Here is a 19229-nt window from a genome sequence, read left to right on the forward strand (position 1 = left end):
CATCCATCCATCCATCCACCCACCCATCCATCCATCCATCCATCCACCCATCCATCCATCCACCTATCCATCCATCCATCCACCCACCCACCCATCCATCCATTTCCATCTGATTACCCATCAAACCTAATGATCCATCTATCCATTTCCCACCATCTTCTTCACATTCATCTATACACATAGTCTTCCATCTATACATCTGCCGATCTTCTTGTCTGTCCTTCCATCCACGTTACTCATCTACCCATTCTTCTGTTCATTCATCCTTCTGTTTATCTGTCTATCCATCCTTCTGATCATCTATCCATCTGTCCCTCTTTCCTCTGCTGGCTAACTTTTATTGTCAACTTCACATAGCCTAGAATGACCTGAGAGGTGAACATCAGTTGAAGAACTGTTTAGATCAGGTTGGCTTTTGGGCCTGTCGGTGAACTGTCTTGACTGCCAATTGGTTATTAAGAGATGCAGCCCACTGTGGGTGACACCACTCCCTAGGCAGGGAACCCTAAGCTGTATAAGAATGAAGCCAGCCAAAGGCAAGTAAGTAGACATCATGGATACATTGTTTCTCTCTGCTCCTCAGTGAGGGTGTGATGTGACCAATTCAAGTTCTTGACTTACCTTCCTGTTATCATGAACTGTAACATGTCATTGTAAGTAAAATTAACCCCTTCCTTCCCTAAGTTACTTTTGGTCAGGGTATTTGACACAGTAACAAAAATAAAATGAAAACACCCTCCATCCTTCTTCCACCCCTCTTTCCCTCACAAATCTCCTTTCCAGCCTCTCAGCAAATATTTACTCAATGTTTATTATTTGTCCACTCTTTTGCTGTCTCTGCAGGAAAGTACAGACATACATCTCAGTTTTTAGTAGAAAATTAAGTTTCCCTCCCTTAATCCATTCGCACATCCTGGCCAGTGAACCCAACTGAGTGAGTCCAGGGCACACTGAGGACGAAGGTCTCTGCCTTTGCTGGACCCTGTATGCAGGCATGCATGAGGCACAGCAGGGTCCTTGCACAAGAGCCAAAGTGGCTTTTTGCAAGTGAGCCAAGAGGGCCTTCGGGAGGAAGAATGAGAACTGAGACCCACAGCCTGTCAGCTCCAGAGAAGACAGGTTAGGATTGGTGGGGATGTGTTCGAACATGAGTTGTGTGTGTGTCTGTGTGTGTGTGTGTGTGTAGAGGAAATGAGTATCTTCACAAGGCTATGCCAAGCATGACATTAATGTTCATACTTAACAATACCTAGTCATGTCCATTCAGGACATATACACACACACGCACACAAATGTACACACATATACAAGCAAGCACACACACACATACCTGTGTGAGCCCTTTACTCCTTGTAAACAGATGCACAAGTGGGAACACCCATGCATTCATAGTCCTGCAAACAAGAGCTCGCCTGAGGAAGACACAGGTGTGTCATGTGCAGCTACAATTGCCGGCCGGCAAAGCACTTGGAGCTGTCCTAATGGAAACTCTAGCAGAAGTCTTTCCTGACTAAGGCACCGAACAAGCATGTGGCCAAGGCCTCCCAGGGTGCGGGATGTTACCTTTAGGTCTTGTGACAGTAGCCAGTGCACCCCCACAGGACCCTCATGCACAGAGAGGCCAGAGGAAAAGATAGAAAGCTATGCATGAAGAGTCACAAGGCTCCCTGTTACCTGCGGCCTGTAGACTGTCACTGTGCTTCCCCGAGCTTGACATCTTCTGCTTGAAGCAGAGCAGACAGAGGTAGAGCAAGGAGGCAGGGGACACAGCTTGAGGGCTAGGTCAAGGAGACCAGAGGAGCAATCTCAATAGCTGTCCTGGATTTAAACCCCGTGCCTGCCATCCTTGGGTGTGACCTGGGGCACACCACTTGAGCCTCAGTTTCCTGGTTTGTATCATGGGACAGAGTGCAGGGAAAGTTAATAGAACCCACACACATAGTCTGAAGGTGGAGTGTACTGCTTGTGAGCTTAGGCCCAGAAGAAATGTGACCTTTGGCAGTGGCATAGAAAAAGGTGTGGTCATTCCTGGGTACATTCCCAACCATGTGGTTTTGAGCAAACTGGTCTTCCTTTATGTTCGTCTACCTACTTGAAAACTGGGGTCCAGATGTTTTTAAACATGTCGTCACAGAAGTCTCAGGACAAGCCTCCTAACTCTTAAAGGCTGTGCAAATGTCTTGGGGTGTCTTTGAATTTTGTGTGTGTCTCCCCAGCCAGGTTGATGGTGGGTAGGTGGAGGGAAGTTCTGTGCTGAGTTCCTGGGTTGGACAATCTGTGACATCACTCACTCAGTCTCAGGCTCCCAGGTAGCAGAGCAGAGGCAGCTGTGGCCAGCCTTGCCTGGCTGTGAGTGGGGAGTGGGGAGTTCCCAGCTCTAGCTGAAGCTCTGGCCACACTGTCATGTCTCCTTGGGTGTCAGGATCCATGGATCAGTAAGCCACCTCTTAGAGGGGTGACAGGCACTGAAGGGATAGAAGCAGAAGCCTCAGAGAGCTAGCCCTGTGCTATCCTGCTCCCAATCCCGTATTCGGGGTACTTTTAAGTATTATTCCAGCCATATAAGCCAGGTAGTGTGACTGTCCCCTGTCCCTGTTTGTCAGAATGTAGAGCCAAGGTCTTTAGAGACTCTAACTAAAATCAGCTGGTTCCTCTTATGCTTTCAGACCAGCAGCCTGGGGACAGCTCCGTAGCCTTGGGCCTCACCAGCAGCCCCTGGGAATGATCCTGGGGTATGAGCATTCCTGGTGACGGCCCCTGGTGTGCATACAGCCCTCAAGACTGAGGCCCTTTGCCCTACATGCCCACATGGAGCCTTTTCCACTTCAGGAAAGGTTTACCAAGAGCACACATCACCTCAGGTGACCTTCCTTTAGTCACAGGAGCTGTGGCTTACTTTGCCTCAGTCTACCCCATGCTGGGCCCTGACACTACCACTGTATTCCAGGTAGGCTAAGAGGTCTATCACTGGGCCAGGATAATAGCAAAGTTAGAGCCCACACTTGGTCAGCACTTACTGTCTACTAGGGGAACGTGAGTTCTGTGCCTTGGGCAGGATGATTTCTACCTGAGAAATGTGAAAACGGAGGCACAGAACAGTTGCCAGCCCAGAGTTACACATAGATACCCAGGGGCATGGCTCCATTGACAAAGCTGTTTAAATGTGAAAAGCGGATCCCTAGAGCCCAGGCAGAAAAACCAGACACAGTGGTTTCTGTGCCCCAGCACACGGGAGACAGAGACATCTGAATCCCTGGGGCTCAATAGAGAACCTGCCTGGTGGTCTGCTTAGAAAGTTCCAGACCAGTGAGAGATGCTGTGGATAGTGCCTAAAAACGAGCCCTAAGCCTGACCTCTGGCCCCCACAGGCACAACTGCACACACAAACACATACATACACACATGAACACATACACATATAAATAAATAAAGTGAAAACAAAATAAAGACTCATTTCTCTGGCACCTCTACTCACTCTGTGCCTCTTCCCTGGTTACCTTCCCCTGGCACACAGTAGGAGCTTTCCCCCCTTGAGGTAGGCAAAGAAGCACCCATAAGTCAAACTTTCCTGTTGACCACCCTCACCACCCCCCACAACTTCCAAAGCACCCAATGAGCCAACTGTAGGGCTTGCTTGTCTCTTCCTAGGGTAGAGCCAAAAGTCTGGGCAAGAAGACAGGACAGTGACATTCCTCATTAGGGACTCTGTCAACGGCCCTTGGTGTCCTTCTGTCCCTCTGTCTCCCTTCTCCTGCCTCACACCCCGCCTGGGCTCTGAACGTCTCCAATTACACTAATCAAGAGTTGGCAGGAGCTGGGCCAGCAATGCCAACCAGTAAACAGATCCCAGCCATCAGTAGCTCGTCAGAGCGCGGCCCCAGAGGAGGACCCTTCCAGACACAAATTCTTATTAGAGTTGTCAGATCTATTAAAATCCTCTTCACACTCCGACGTTCTATCAGCCCCGTCATTAGGACAGCCCTGGCCTCTGGGAACACCAGGGCCATATTAATCTACCATGTGCCCCATCCCTGCCCCCTGCCCCCACCCACTCCAGGGACAGTTAGAGATGGGCAGATGGCTGGACATGGCCAGAGCAGGAAGATGCGAAGGTGTTTCTGGGAAGGCAAGAGGCCCTAGGAGCCGGGGGCGGGGCCTGCTGCATAGGAGTTGGGTTACGTGCGTGTTTCAGACACACCTGAAATGGCTCTTGAAGACCAGGATACAGGTGTGGCCACCCTGCCCATCAACACCTCTCTAGTAACTTCTCTAGGTACCATTTCTGTAACAGACAGTGAGAAGAACCACGCACACAGCTCTGTGTAGCAGTGGAGATGGAACGCCAACTAATAATTATTTCTCCTCCCTCCGTGCACACACATTTAACAAGTTACACCTTGACTCTGTGCACGTGCTCAGTGGCACTCACACATGCACATACGCACACACACACAGGTATCTGCATACAGGAGAGTGTGTACCAATTAGTGTCAAGTGTCTTTCCAAGACTGGCTCACCTGTGCTTTGAGGTAAGGAAGCTGAATCACAGTTGCCCTGCTGTGTGTCCTTGGAAACAGTATTCTACCTCTCTGAGCCTAACAAACTGAGGACCAGGGGGTGTGAAAGCTCTGTGAACGAGGAGCACGTAGAACTGCATGGGCTAAACTCGAGCATGGGACAGGAGGCAGCAGGTGACGGGATCAACACAGAGGAGTCCAGGATGTGTGACTTTCCAAGCTTATTAGAGAACCTGGCCTTATGTGTTGTGCTCAGGGATGATGGCTGCTGGTTAATGGAAATGTGACATGTCCTTTGGCTGCCCCAGAATGTCAACAGAAAAGAAGCCAGTGTGACCGGAAACTGTCGAGAGGATGTGTCTCATCCCCAGACCCATGCTGCAGGTGGGAAAGCTGAGGCTGGCTGTGTGTCTTATGCCATGGTGACACATGGTGGCCGAAGTGCCTCAGTAAGTGGAGTCTGGGTAGGGCTGAAGACAAAATGGCCCTAGACAAGCCCTGAGCTCTCCCTGCAATAACGGAGGAGGAGGAGCAGAGAAAGGTGGGGAGGAGGGAGGAAGGAGGGGAGGAGGGAGGGAGGAGGGGAGGAGGGAGGAAGGAGAGGGAGGGCAACTGCCTCTCCGTTCTGGCCTCCTGGGCCCCTTCTCTTTTGATCCCCCTTCCCCACCACCCCCACGCTGACTTTGGGGTTAATTTTATTTCCGAATTGGGCAGGCGCCCTGGAGCAGGGCAGGGGCTCCAGGCTCCGGGTGTGACTAACGCCTGCCCGGGGCCGGCCACGCTGCCGCTGCTGCTCTCAAATGTTTTATCAAGAGCATGTGTGTCCTGTGTTGGACTGAGAACATGCGCTAGGTCAGGGGGTCAGCCAGGGACCGCGTGGAAAGGCTCCCATGCACACTGGTGCATCCCGCTCACAGATGATCGTGTCGAGCTGTGCTTCCCACGCACACATTCACACGCGTGCTCCTGCACACCCATAGGCACACGCACACCTGCATACACAATCATGCCCACGCACAGCATGTGAACACACCCAGGCACGCATATCGTGCTCATGCAAGCACCCAAACATGCCTAATCATAGACACCTTTAAGTAGAAGCACACGCCACAACAGACATGTGCACACAGCCACACTTATCTGCATACTGGTCATACACATTCAACACACACACACACACCAGCGCGCACACACACATATAGACACATCGGCCTATCAGAACCCACCTATGAAAATGTAAACATGTGTGCATATTTCCACCACATACCCTCACATCTATGTGCGTCTGTGTGTGCTCCTACAAAGCCGTATACACATATGCAACGTGTACAAGGAACTGTGATTTGTATGTACATGAGTACAGTTACATGTAAACACACACTCACATCCAGCACACATTTATACACACACACACACACACATAGACAACTCACTTATCTGGGAAGATGTGGGCACTTTGCAGCTGCTGAATTATTCATGCCACATCGCTTGCACACATCGTGTGCACAGACACTTGGACTGGAACAATCCCATGTTGCAGACACGCATGCGAGCTTGCACATAGGCACATGGGAGGTAGAGGCCCACACAGCTGGCCCTCATTTAACCGTGGAGGCCAAGGCCATGAGGTTGGAGTGGGCTGGGGGCCTCAGGAAGCAGAGGTCAGCGTAGCAGAAGCAGGCAGCAGCTGGAGAGGGTGCCCTCAGGCTGGAGGCCCCACTCTCTCCACACACCCTCCTGATTAGTTTGACACCAGCAGGTGAGGCCTTTGCTGGAAGGTGGCGAGAGGGCAGCCTTGTGACCTTTGGCTCCCCCATCCTGTCTGGGCCTGCCCTGCTGTTGGCCCCATCAGCCGGCGGCCAGAGGTTGGGGCCAAGCCCGGCTTGCCCAGCTGTTGGTCTGAGAGTCTACTGTTGCTATATCAAGCCAAGACACCAAGGGGACACTGGCTGGAGTAGGTATGTGGGACCCTGGGGACTTGAGAGGGGTGTTGTGCAGAAAGTAGAGCTCTGCACACAGCCATCCTCCTGCATTGCCACGCACAGGGGGAAGATGGGGAGCAGACCCCGCCCCCCACTGTACTGCCCCGACTTCACGCCACGCCACATGCCGCTAGCTATCCTACACTTGACCTGTGCCTAGCACCACCTCAAGCAGACTCTCAGATGTTTACCTAGTTTTATGTCATTCAAATAAATGTAAAAGCTGACCTTGAATTTAGTTAGTTCATGTTGAAAAGCTTGGGTGTGCAGCATTGTGTCCCCAATGGTACCTTCATGAGTTTTAAGTACCGATGAAGGATAGTAAATTCAAGCCCCATTTGAGCTACAGAGTTCAGGCCAGTATGGACATCTTAGTGGACCTTGTCTCAAATATAAAGCAAGTAGAGGGTTGGGGATGGAGCTCTGTGGCAGTCCTCATCCCTAGTTTGGGCAAGGTCCTGGGTTCAATTCCCAGTACCACCAAAGGGACAGCAACAAAAACCACTGTTTTTTTTTTTTTTTTTTCAGACAAACAGAGTCTGAACAAAAGAATATGAAGTATTTCCCGGACATCTCGTGTGGATTGTGTCAAACAGTGGTCTGGGGATACTGGGTGAGACAGAATATGCTGAGAAAAAAATCCTGCCCTTTCTCCTTATAAAGTGTAGCCTCGAGAGATTGTAGGGGCATTTGTGGCTCCTGGGGTGGAAGTAGTGTGTGTGTGTGTGTGTGTGTGTACAGGAGTCCATGCTCATGGGTAGAGTGTCCTCACCAAGAGGTGAGCCACTGCATCTGATGACCAGCTCACCTTTGCTTCCTTTATGGACCTCAGTTTTCCCACCTGGAACGTGACCCTGAATTTGATTCCCAGAACCCAGGTAAAGGTAAAAAAGAAACAATGTCCCCAAATTGTTCTCTGACCTCCACTCATGTGCCCCCACTCACACACACCACACACATACATACATACACATACAGAGAGAAACACACAGACACACGCACAACATACATCACACACACCCCACACATAGACACACACACACACACCCCACACACACATAGACACAGACACATACACATGCATCACATACACGCACCATACACAGACATACACGCATATACATCACACACACACAGACACACACACAACATATATCACACACACCCCACACACAGACACAGACACATACCACACACAGACACACAGACACACACACACACACACACGCAACTTTGAATTTTAAAAGAGGACTCGAGAGATGGCTCAGTAGTTAAGAGCCCTGGCACCAACATTCATACACATGAAATAATAAAATAATTTTAAAATTCTTTTAAAGAAAAAGCTGCCCTCCACCCTGACCACCACCTTGCCCAGGAATACGTCAGTCCCCTTGTAGATGGGCAGCGAGGGGAACACTCACTTTGGCCATACTGGCTGTACTGGTAGCCAGCCACATACCACACACAGACACACAGACACACAGACACACACACACACACACACACCCACGCAACTTTGAATTTTAAAAGAGGACTTGAGAGATGGCTCAGTCGTTAAGAGCCCTGGCAGCTCTTGCCGAGGACCTGGGCTTGGTTCCCAGCACCCATAAAATGGCTTACAGCTATCTGTAACTCCAGTTCCAGGAGATCCGATACCCTCTTCTGGCCCTTGCATGCACTGCATGCACATGGTACACCAACACTCATACACATGAAATAATAAAATAATTTAAAAATTCTTTTAAAGAAAAAGCTGCCCTCCACCCTGACCACCACCTTGCCCAGGAATACGTCAGTCCCCTTGTAGATGGGCAGCGAGGGGGACACTCACTTTGGCCATACTGGCTGTACTGGTAGCCAGCCACAGGGTCCACACTGTAGCCAGTGGTGCTGTAGGTGGGTGGGCAGTAAGACTGGGAGGTGGGCAAGCTGTCTCCTGGCTTGATGGAGTCGGCCCGCTGGCTGCAGCTGGCTGAGATGGAGGAAGCAGAGTCCAGGCCTCCGTGCAGCGGGGAGATGGAGAAGTCGGCCTGGGGCTGTGGAGGCACCGCGCTCGGGTTGCTGAGAATGCTCATCACCTGCAGGAGAGATAGGCAGTGCCAGAGGCTGGACCCCAGGCCACTAGCATGTAGGGATCGGGCCAGGGCAGCTCAGTGAGTACACACTACCCGCACAGGCCCAGGGAAGACCTCAGCAATGTCACAGCCTCGTGCAGGAGATGGGAGCTCATCTCCAGTGTTTTTCCTGCCCAAGTGTGAGCCCAAGGGGCTGTTTCCCAGCAGGAGCTCCAGAAGCAGGTCAGGCCCTTTGTCACTTCTATGTCCCTTATGACCTAGTTTGGGGGGGTTACCTCTACTTTCTGCTGAATGCATGCATGAATAAACCAACAGATAAAGGCAGAAATGAAAGAACTAATTACTCAAGGGACATCCTGGACCTATCAGCTGGAGGGATGAATGCTGAACGAACGCCCACAAACATGAATGATAACTCAATGACTACATGAGGGGAATCCCGGACCCACCAGCTGAACAAATGATTGAGAACACTAGCTAGATGAGAGGTATCCTGAAGTTATCAGCAGAATGAATGAATGAATTGATCAACCAACGGATGCATGGATGAATGAATAAATGAACTAGCTTCATAAAAGGCATCCTGAACTATCAGCTGAGAGAGTGAAGAAATGGGTGAGTGCATGAATGAGTGGGTATATATACATATATGTGAATTAACAAATGCATTAACTATACAAGGCTCTTGATCTATCAGTTGGATTAATGAATGAATGAATGAATGAATGAGTGAGTGAATTAGTGAATGAATGAGTAAGTGAATAAATGAAGGAATGAATGGATGAGTTAATGAATTAGTGAGTGAGTAAATGAGTGAATGACTGAGTGAATGAGTGAATAAATCAGTGGATGAATGACTGAGTGAATGAGTGAATGAATCAGTGGATGAATGACTAAATGAGTGAATGACTGAGTGAATGAATGACTGAGTGAATGAATGACTGAGTGAATGAATGACTGAGTGAATGAGTGAATGACTGAGTGAATGAATGACTGAGTGAATGAGTGAATGGGCTCTAACTAGATAGGGGGCATGTAAGGCCTATCAGGGATGCTTAACTGACCGACTGATGGACTGATGGACGACAGGATGAAAGAATGAATGCACACATGCATGAGAGGTAAATTGACTAGCTAGATAAAAGGCACCATGAAGCTATCCGCTGAAGGGGTGAATAAATGAATGAATGAATGAATGAATGAATGAACGAACAAATGCACTCACTAGCTAATGGATACCCTAGGCCTATCAGCTAAAAGGGAAATGAGTAAGTGAAAGAACTAATGTGAACCGAGGCATGTGTTCCTCAGTGCCCTAACTAGATAACGATGTCTCAATAGTCACAGCTTTCCTCCAGTGGCTAGAGAGCCGTGCCTTTTCCATCACACTGGGATATCTCATCTACACACACACACACACACACACACACACGCACGCACGCACGCACGCACGCACGCACGCACGCACGCACGCATGCACACGCACTGTAGTCTTCCTGGTTTAACGACCCCACGCCTTTGCTGTGCTTAAGACCAGGTGCTGTTCATAACTTTCTGGATTTTAAGCTCCTGCCTCTGCTCTGCCAAAGACCGAAGCCTGTGCTTTTAATACTTCATTTATTTATTTATTTTTGTGGGTGTGGGTGTGGGTGCCTGCGTGTGGCAACCAGAAGACAATCCATGGTGGATCAGGCCTCTCCCTCCATCATGTGGGTACTGGGGATGGAATTCAGGTTGTCAGGCTTGGTGGCAAGTGCCTTTACCCACTGAGCCATCTCGCCAGCCCAAGGCCCATTTTTTTTTTTTTAACAGCTTCCCTGAGACCCTTCTGTGATCGTCAGCCCCTGCTGTCTCTGACCTTTACCCAGGACCCTGCTTGGATTGTGGGGACCCCCAGATTCTGCAAATTCACCCTGAAGGATGGATGTTGAGCCACTAGGGTGCTCACTTAGTCATTCAGTACTGGTGACCAGTCTATCCCCACACCCCAGGCTGAAGGCCACGGAACTTCAGAGCAGAGTTCTGGCCTCTGCCCCAGTGGAAGAGTGAACAGAAAGATCTTGGCAATGAGTGAAGGCCCCTGAAGCACAGAGCGAGCACTGAAGCTTTTGATAGAGACAGCTTTTGGTTGTGGAAGCCTCAACGTGGACCCAGCCTGCCAGAGATCCAAAGGAGCTCTGGAGAAGGTGGGACCTGCCACCAAGAATTCCTGGGACAGTGGGGATTGATGGTGCAGTGATGACCCTACAGGGTGAGAGGGCACAGTCACCCAGAGAGGTCAAATGGGCAGAGCCTAGAAGACCTGCTCTGCAGGCCCCAGGCCTCCGGTGATCTCCTGGAGATGCCACCCTATAGGAAAGATGCCACCCTATAGAGGCCCTGGGCGAGGTGGTTTTCCCAGTGGTTTGTCCCACATAAGCTCTGGGGCAGGAGAACAGGTCAAGGGCAGACACACAGGTTCTATAAGCCCTGGATAGAACAGAGTCCTCATACCTAACAGCTGTGTGTCTGAGGGGGTGTGGACAGCCTGGAAATCCCATGACCTCTGAAGTCCCAGGGAAAGGGATTGTGAGGGTGGCTGAGTCAGAGGCCGGGAGGATGAGGGGATCTCTGCCAGGGACATGCTCTGCCTTGGGCCTGGCTGAGAGGTGCAGAAATAGAACCCTGTTCTCATGAGCCTCCGCAGTTGCCCCTCCCTTCAGACCTCTTCTTAGCCATTCACCGACATGCTATCTCAAATTCAGAGAACTATGGAGACATGTGGGGCAGAGATAAGAACCCATTTCTCAGATAAAAACAGTGAGGTCCACGGAGAGCAATGCCTCCACCACACCTCATAGGCATCGGTCAGGGATCCAGCAGGCTAGGGCCCGGTTCACGGCCAAGATCACCAGCCACGGATTCCCAAAGACCAAGCTGGCTCCTCCAAGCCCTTTGGAGGGTCTCACCCCAGGGTCATGGAGTCATTCATTTCTTGGGAAGCCAGCGGAAGGGGGGATGAAACACCACCTAAACTTTGTAAACTGTACTTGGTCCACACCAGAGCCAAGGGCGGGGCATGGCAGGCTGTCCACAGGTTCTGCAGGTGGCATTTTTTTTAGGTTGGATGGAACCCTGTGGACCCCTCCAAGATGGCAAAAATATTCTATGTCTTTGGAAGGGTTTGAAAGGAGGTCTGAGGTTGGGTGGATGCACCTGGACTACTTTGTCCTGTCTGCCTGGCTCACAGACTCGCCCTGCCCCTGGCATCTCTGTCAGGCAGGATCAAGAGCAGAGCGCTGGGCTTTAGGATGTGGAGACATCTAAGCACTGTGCCTTTCTAATCTTCGAGATGGGTGTCCCAAGCCTGGGAAACCTGCCATGGGGTTCGATGCAGAGACTCCAGGGTACACTTGGGATCTGGGTCTGGGAGACCTCACTGTTCCCAATGGTGTTTGATTCCCAATCAAGAACCCACTCTCCCACCTGAATGATGACACTGTCAGTCACCCTGCCCCCCACAGACAGAGCCTGCTTCCCTTGAAAGAAGCTGGGCCCCAGGAATCACCTCACCACCCCCTTCCCTTCTTTCAGAACATGTAAGAGGCTCCTGGAGGAGGTTGAGACCCAACTTGATTTTCTAGTACTGCCTTTTACCAAGATGGCCAGCTCAGAAAAGATGGTGGGCAGGGAGAAAGGAGAAAGGAAGGTAAGGGAGGAGGCGGTACCTCAGAGACCTCATATATACATATTCTATACGACTGACACTCACACAGGATAATGGCCAGAACTGACTCTGTCACCTAAGAATGCCAAAAGGGCTCCAGCAAGGGCTTCTTGTGGTCTGAGCTTTCTCTGCTGGACCAGTTTCTTGGGCCCCATTGTGACCCAGCAATGTTGTATTCCCTGAGGCAGACAACATTCATGGGCTCATTTATTATCAATGAATGTGCCATGGGACCATTGCTGTGGGCCCAAAGTATGTGTCATCACTCTCTGCAGTCTCAGTGTGTGCTTCTGGTCTGCTGTCTACGGTGAGCTCAGAAGTGCTTGCTGAATTCACACATAGGGCTCTAATGCTATTCTTGGGCATTTATCATGTACCCGATCTTAAGCCAATCACCTAGGATATTCTGAAGAATAACCCCAGCTGCCTCTCAGAGCTGTCAGTCAAATATGCAGACAGAGAAAGAGCATAACTTCCGCCACTGGAGACCACTGTGGAGGCATGGGACCACATGGGAGGGGAGTAGGGGGGTGGGCTCAGGGAAGACCTGCCCAAAGTGTTCATAGCCATCAAATCCAAAACAACCGGCCCTGCAAGATATGCTTGGCAGAGGGCTTTCTAAGTCGGAAAGACCTTACAGTGAGAACACACCTAAGCAAACTTAAGAAACGGCCAAAAAGATGAACACTGAGGGGGTTGGGGCTGATGGCTCTTGTAGAGGACTTCGTTTGGTTCCCAGCACCCACATCAGGTGGCTCACAGGCGCCTGCAACTCTAGTTCCAGGGGATCCTGTGCCCTCTTCTAGCCTCTTCAGACACTGCATACACAGCCTGAAGGTTCATATACACGAGTAAAATGGAAAAGAATGAACTCTTCTTTAAAAATATTTTAAACCAAGCATGGTTCTGGACGCTCTTAATCCCAGCACTTTGGAGGCAGAGGAAGGTGGATCTCTGTGAGTTCAAGGCCAGCCTGGTCTACAGCCAGGGCTACCCAGGAAGGAGACCTGGGAGGGGCAAGGCCTCCCACAGCTCTTTGTTGGAAGGGGTGTGTGTTGTGCTCCATGGCTCTGAAGGCCATGGACCCTGCCAGCTCACAGACAACTCAGCCCAGGGAGCTTTTTCCCATAATGGGATTTGCTCAATGGGATTTGGCCTGGAACATCAAATCAAATCCACATCTGGGGTAGGTGTGAATGGTGACTCTGAGTCCCTGGAGGCTCCTGGATCAAATGGTTTCCATTTCATCTGCAGGAGGGTAACTTCCCAGGCAATAGACAGGGAACAACCTAAAAGAGCCCGGTTGGTCACCATAGAGGCTAAATCTCAGCCAGGGTTGTACCAGGTCACTGCACTGGTTACTCAAGCAAATGGGTTTTCTAGCCCTAGTCTGTAGATGGGGAAACTGAGGCACCAGGAAGTAAGAGGCCCATTGGCTTTGACATAGTTGGCCAGCAGCCACTCTGGGGTCTGTGCCTGGGTCTCTGACCTCTCTGCTGGTGCTCCCCAGGGTCTTCCCAGCCTTAACGGTACAGAGCCCCAGGGACCTCTGCAAAAAAGTCCCTCTGTGCCACAGAGGAAGGAAGCATCTTGCCCACAGTGAGGCCCAGCGGAGGTCTGGGCCTGCACACTTTTGAACTTGAGGAAGTCCTGGTCTGATGCGGTAATGTACACCCCCTCAGGAATGTCGAGGCCTCTCCCGGGTGGGGTTTGCTTTTTCCTGGTGACCTTGCTTTCACTAATGTATTACTTCTTGGTAAGGTACCGTTACTAACTCAAAATCAATACTGACCTCCACATCTGTAAGGTTTTATCTGAAGGCAAATCTCGGGGCTGTCCGTCAGCCTGACTGACAGCCTTACCTTCCTCTCTCTTCCTCCCTTCCCCCTTCCCCCCACACCTCCCAGTACTCCACCCCCACCCCTTACCCCAAATCAGTCCCAGCCTGAACCTAGCTAAATCAATAAGGGGCCAGCCTCACCCACCCCCTTCCGCCCCTGGGGAGAGGCCTGCTGCTTTCAGGGGTGGGCCCCCCCTTCCACAGCCTCTGTGCTGCAACCTCTCCTCTGTGGACGCCCTGATGTGCTCCCCTACTTTAAAAGGGGATGGGAGAATGTAATTAATTCCCTCCGTTCCTGAGCTGGCCTGAGGGCCTGGGACCGAGGAGCCAGAGCTTGGAGCTCTGCACCCTCTGTGATAACCCAGTGTGGCTTGGGGAGCAAAACTGAAATTAGAGGTGCCATAGCTAAACCAAAGCTGTGTGGTAGGCTCTGGGTGGTGGGGAGAGGGGGAGAGGGGGCCTGGGAATGAGAAGATAAATGGGAGGGGGTTACCTTTGGTCAAAGAACCCTATGACCAGCTGTAGGTTAGAGGCTGTTCCTCTGAGACCTTAAGAAGTATGACCCTTTCCCCAAGGGCCCTAGACCAGCTAAAGGCAAAAAAGCTGGGGTCCTCTTGGAGCCTGGAGGGTGTTTGTTCTCACTCTAGTCCAGTCTGGTCTCAAACTCACATCTACCCTACCAGATCCGGGCTCGTGTAGTCTCAGGCTGCCCTGAAACTCCACACACAGGTAAATAGAACCCTGCAGCCACAGGCAAGCGCTGTGATGACAAGCTCCCCGTGGCTGACCTTGGGAATAGTTATTTTAGTTTAGGGACTCAAGAGGAAATCAGGGACCTCACTATGCCCCGATCCCTACCCCTGCTGCAAGTTCTTTAACCTGCTAGGGCTCAGTCTTCTCATCTCTATGATGGGAAAAGGGTCCTGAAAGGTTAATGTAAGAATGTGCCTAGAATCCAGTCAGCCAGTCCTCCCTCCCTGCAAGCTTCTGCTAAAACCTGGGTTAAAATGGAGGAGCAAGGAGGGGCCCTGGAACCCCCTGAGATGGCAATGAACCTAAGATAGCAGACAAAGGGAACCCTTCTCCAGCCACCTGGGTGAGTGTGTCCTTTTCAGCTCTGCCCCCAAGCGTCTGGAGGGAGCTTGGCTCTGCTCTGAGATGGGTTCCCCCTAGAAGTTGGCTGCACGTTTCCAAAAGGAAGAAGGTGCCAGTCACTTCAGCAAAACACACCCCCTCAGGCATGACAGTGGTTATTATCAGAGAGGAGGAGGCCTGGGAGGACTTGGGGCAAGTCCATGAGGTCTCTCAGTCTTGGGCTGCTCAGAAACTCATACTTTGGTACAGACACATACAGCCACACAGACGGTATGACTCTCTTCCGATCCCCAACAGACCTTAAGACATCATTGAGAACACCCTTTATCCCTGCACACACATTTTGGTGAGGACCTTAATGCCGCCCACACACCCCTGCTCCCATCCTCTGATTGTATTTGGCCATGAAGGAGTCTCTGACATGGCACAGAGAAAACTGGTCCCAGGTCCAGCTCTATCCTTGGCTCACCACCATGCAAACACATCACCCTGACTTCTGAAAGTGGCCAGGCCGGAGTGGGGATGTACAGGAGACAGCCTGTTTTATGGCCAGGAATGGGAGGCAGGATTTGTTAAAGCTGTGCAAAGAAGGACCAGAGACAAGCTTCAGACGGGGCTTAGCTGGGGCACCCCTGGGTCCGAGTGCACTCCATCAGGGTAGGCTGAGCATGGCAAGGGAGCAGAGATTTGGTCCCATATCTGGTCTTCCTTGCCCGTCCACTGGTGCTACCTCTCTGGATACTGGAAATATTTTTATTATCCCAGATGACTAATGATCACCAGGTGCCTACAAGCCATCACTGCTATTGCTACAAAAGGTAGCCTAAAATATAGCCACAGTCACTTGGGCAAAGACACATGGTTCATGCCATACAACACACACACACCGCACACACACACACCACACACACCACACACACACACACCATACACACCACACCACATACCACACACACACACCACACACACCACACCATATACCACACACACACCATACCACAACACACATGCAACACACACACCATACCACATACCACACACACACCACACACACCATACCACATACCACACACACACCACACACACCACACACACCACACATACTACACACACTACACATACACCACATACATACATACACATCACACACACCACATATCTCTCACACACCACACACACACACCACACATACACACACCCCACATACCACACCCCACACATACACATATAACACACATACACCACACACCACACACACACACACACACACACCACTTACCTACATACACCACAGCCTCACTCCCACATTCCCCAGCTCCCCTGTGCAGACCTTTTTGTCTCATCACCCTCTTCCAATCCCAACACACACACACACAAACACACACACACACACACACAGAAGCAGCATCCCCCACCCCATGCCGGCCCCCTGCCTGTCCCCAGCTGGGATTAGTGCAAGCGAGAAATCCCCCACCCAGGCAGCCAGTTACCACTGCTCCTCTCTCAATTCTCTGCTAAGAGGATCTACGCCCCCCTCCACCCCCTGTGGACAGCTGTAATGGGCTTCGGGTGCTGACTCGGAACTTCCAAACAAGATTTCTCCCAGGTCTCCCCGGCCCCGCCCCTTCAGCAGCCATTGCTGTGTGTGGATGGGCTGCACCCCCATCCCCCCCCCCTTGCCATGTTCACACAGCAGCCCCGGTGCCTGCATCCCTCTAGCCTCCAGTGAGCTTCTGCTGAAGCAGAGCGCCCTCCAGTTCCCCCAGAGCCTATCCCAGTCAAGGCTGGTACCCACTCTCTGAAACAGTGAGCCTGCTCTGCAGATGAGGAAGCTGAGGCGCAGGGCTTGTCGGGGATCACCTAAGGGGCAAATGCTCTGCTCTGTCCCAGTGCTGGGGTCTCCTTTACTAGACAGCTCAGGAACTCAGTATGTGTGTGTACTCCATGTGTATGGGTCACATGTGTGCATCGGCGTACTACGTGCGCATGTTATGGCTGCTAGCCGTGTATATGCGTGATCACTGTATGTGTGTACACATGGGATTATCAGATAGAGACTTTTGTCTGCACATGGACATGGATGTGAATGTCGTGTGTGTGAGGGCTATGTGTGCATGTACATGTGTGTGTACTGGGTACATGTTTGCTTAGCTGCTAGCCATGTGCATGTGTGAATATCGGGTGTGCATGTATGTGCACAAAGGACCATCGCATTCAGGATCGTGCGTGCATAGGGGAGTATATTACATTCCAAGGAGAATCTTTTTGTGTTCTGTACATGGCACTGTTTATCTGTGTGTACATGGATACATTGCTTATTACACATGTGTGAGTCTGTCACAGATGTGTACAAGCACATGTAAATTTGGTGTGTGTGTGTGTTCAGGGTAAGGGCCGCAGGCAAGGTCCCTTGGAGTAAAGAAGTGAGAAAGAACAGTGGGAGCTAGCATCAGGAGGAGTGCAAGTGGGATTTGAGAGGTCTTCCTGGCATCAGAAGAGACTGCCGAAGGATCAGCAGGGGGAGGCTGTGGTCCTATTGGCTGGCGCCTCACCTCACAGAGGCAGCCCTGTTTTCCTATAGCCCTGCAGTCTTCCCTGCCTCAGGCTGATACTGATCCTGTGTGCTGCTGTGCATATGACAAGCTCCCCACACACCCACGAGTCCCCGTGCACCTCCTCAGCACTGACACGTTACATTCTATTGTGGCCAGACACAACAGCCCGGATGGGGAGGAACTGCTTGAGGACAGACTAGGTGCCCGGCACACAGTAGGCATCTAACAAACATTTTGCAGAATGAACAAGTTCAGGAGGGGACTACAGACTGGATCTGTTTCTCTCCAGGCCAGCCCTGGCACGTGCCAGGCTTGCTTAATAAAAATCAGAAGAAGCGGGTCTAGTGACATGCTCGTGCCCCCTCCCCATCCTGAAGATTCTCAAAAGACCCCACCCTAGCCTGAGGAGACAGGGAGACAGGACCCGAGGTGTGGACAGAATGACCTCTTGCGGGAAGTCAAGAACATATACACATCCGATAACTTGGCTGACAAAGTGCTACTCTCTAGATATCTAGAAACTTCTAGTTGGATAGGGAAACACGGGGGCGGCTTTTAAGCCATTCCTCCCTGGATAGATCCTTAGGCTGGCCCAGGTTGGAGGTGTCCATGTAGGGTGGAGGTGGGCAGAGGGGGATGAGATTGAACAGCATCTCTGATGGCTGGATAAACACAGCCAGGGGATTAGAGTGACTGCTTGCAGCGGTGGCAGAGGGGCTGGGGAAGGAAGGGACCAGCCGATCGCTGGGAAAGATATGAGTATTTAAAAATGATGATTGCATAAATTTAATTAGCAGAGTTTCACGCGGCAAATGGCCGTTTTGTAATTAATGTAGCCGGCCTTACTAAGCATGAAAGATCCCATCTCTCTCCCCTCCCTCCTCCGCTCCCCCTCCTCCGCTGCCCTAATGAAAGACAGAGAGCAAGTGACAGAAACAGTTTGTCAGCGGCTCCAGGTGTCAGGGGCCTAATTGGCCAGGCTGAGGGGAAGGAGGGGGTGGAAGGGGAAGGGGGAGGGAAGCAAGAGGGGTCCATAGTTCCCCCTGGTGTATGTGTGTGGGTCCCCTTCATAATTGTCAGAGAGGAGAATGAAGATTGGTGGTGGCAGGGACTGAGTGGTGGCAGCGGGGCCTCATTAGTATCTGGGCAGACAAGCTGGCATGCATCACAGAGCGTTAGGGACCCATGGCCATGATGGCTCAGGCCTGCTGCTCGCCCAGAAGGCCAGTTCCCCACAAAAAGGGTAAAAGGACCCATGGGTCCCAGTTTCTTCTTCCATTTGGTCCCAGAAACTTGACAGGCTCACATTGCTATACACCTACTGTATGCAGGAAGCCATTCCTTCCCACCTACTATGTGTAGGAAGACACTCTTTCCTACCAACCAGAAAGACACCAGCTCAGAGATGTACAACACTTCAACTGTTCTGAAACGGGCCTTTCCCTCCCACCCATCAGAT

The 19229-nt window shown here is 51.2% G+C and overlaps 1 protein-coding gene across 2 annotated transcripts in view; it reads right to left on the reverse strand.

The window, feature by feature from the left end:
- Pax7 (paired box 7) overlaps positions 1 to 19229 on the reverse strand; it is a 97986-nt gene that overhangs the window by 3106 nt on the left and 75651 nt on the right. For both annotated transcript variants that reach the window (XM_028753991.1, XM_028753990.1), the window contains exon 8: positions 8331 to 8577. In XM_028753991.1, coding sequence (XP_028609824.1) covers positions 8331 to 8577 — 247 coding nt within the window. The remainder of the gene's footprint in view (positions 1 to 8330; positions 8578 to 19229) is intronic.

The sequence above is a fragment of the Grammomys surdaster genome, unplaced genomic scaffold (genome assembly GCF_004785775.1).
Source record: "Grammomys surdaster isolate TR1022 unplaced genomic scaffold, NIH_TR_1.0 125977, whole genome shotgun sequence".
NCBI classification, from domain to species: Eukaryota; Metazoa; Chordata; class Mammalia; order Rodentia; family Muridae; genus Grammomys; species Grammomys surdaster.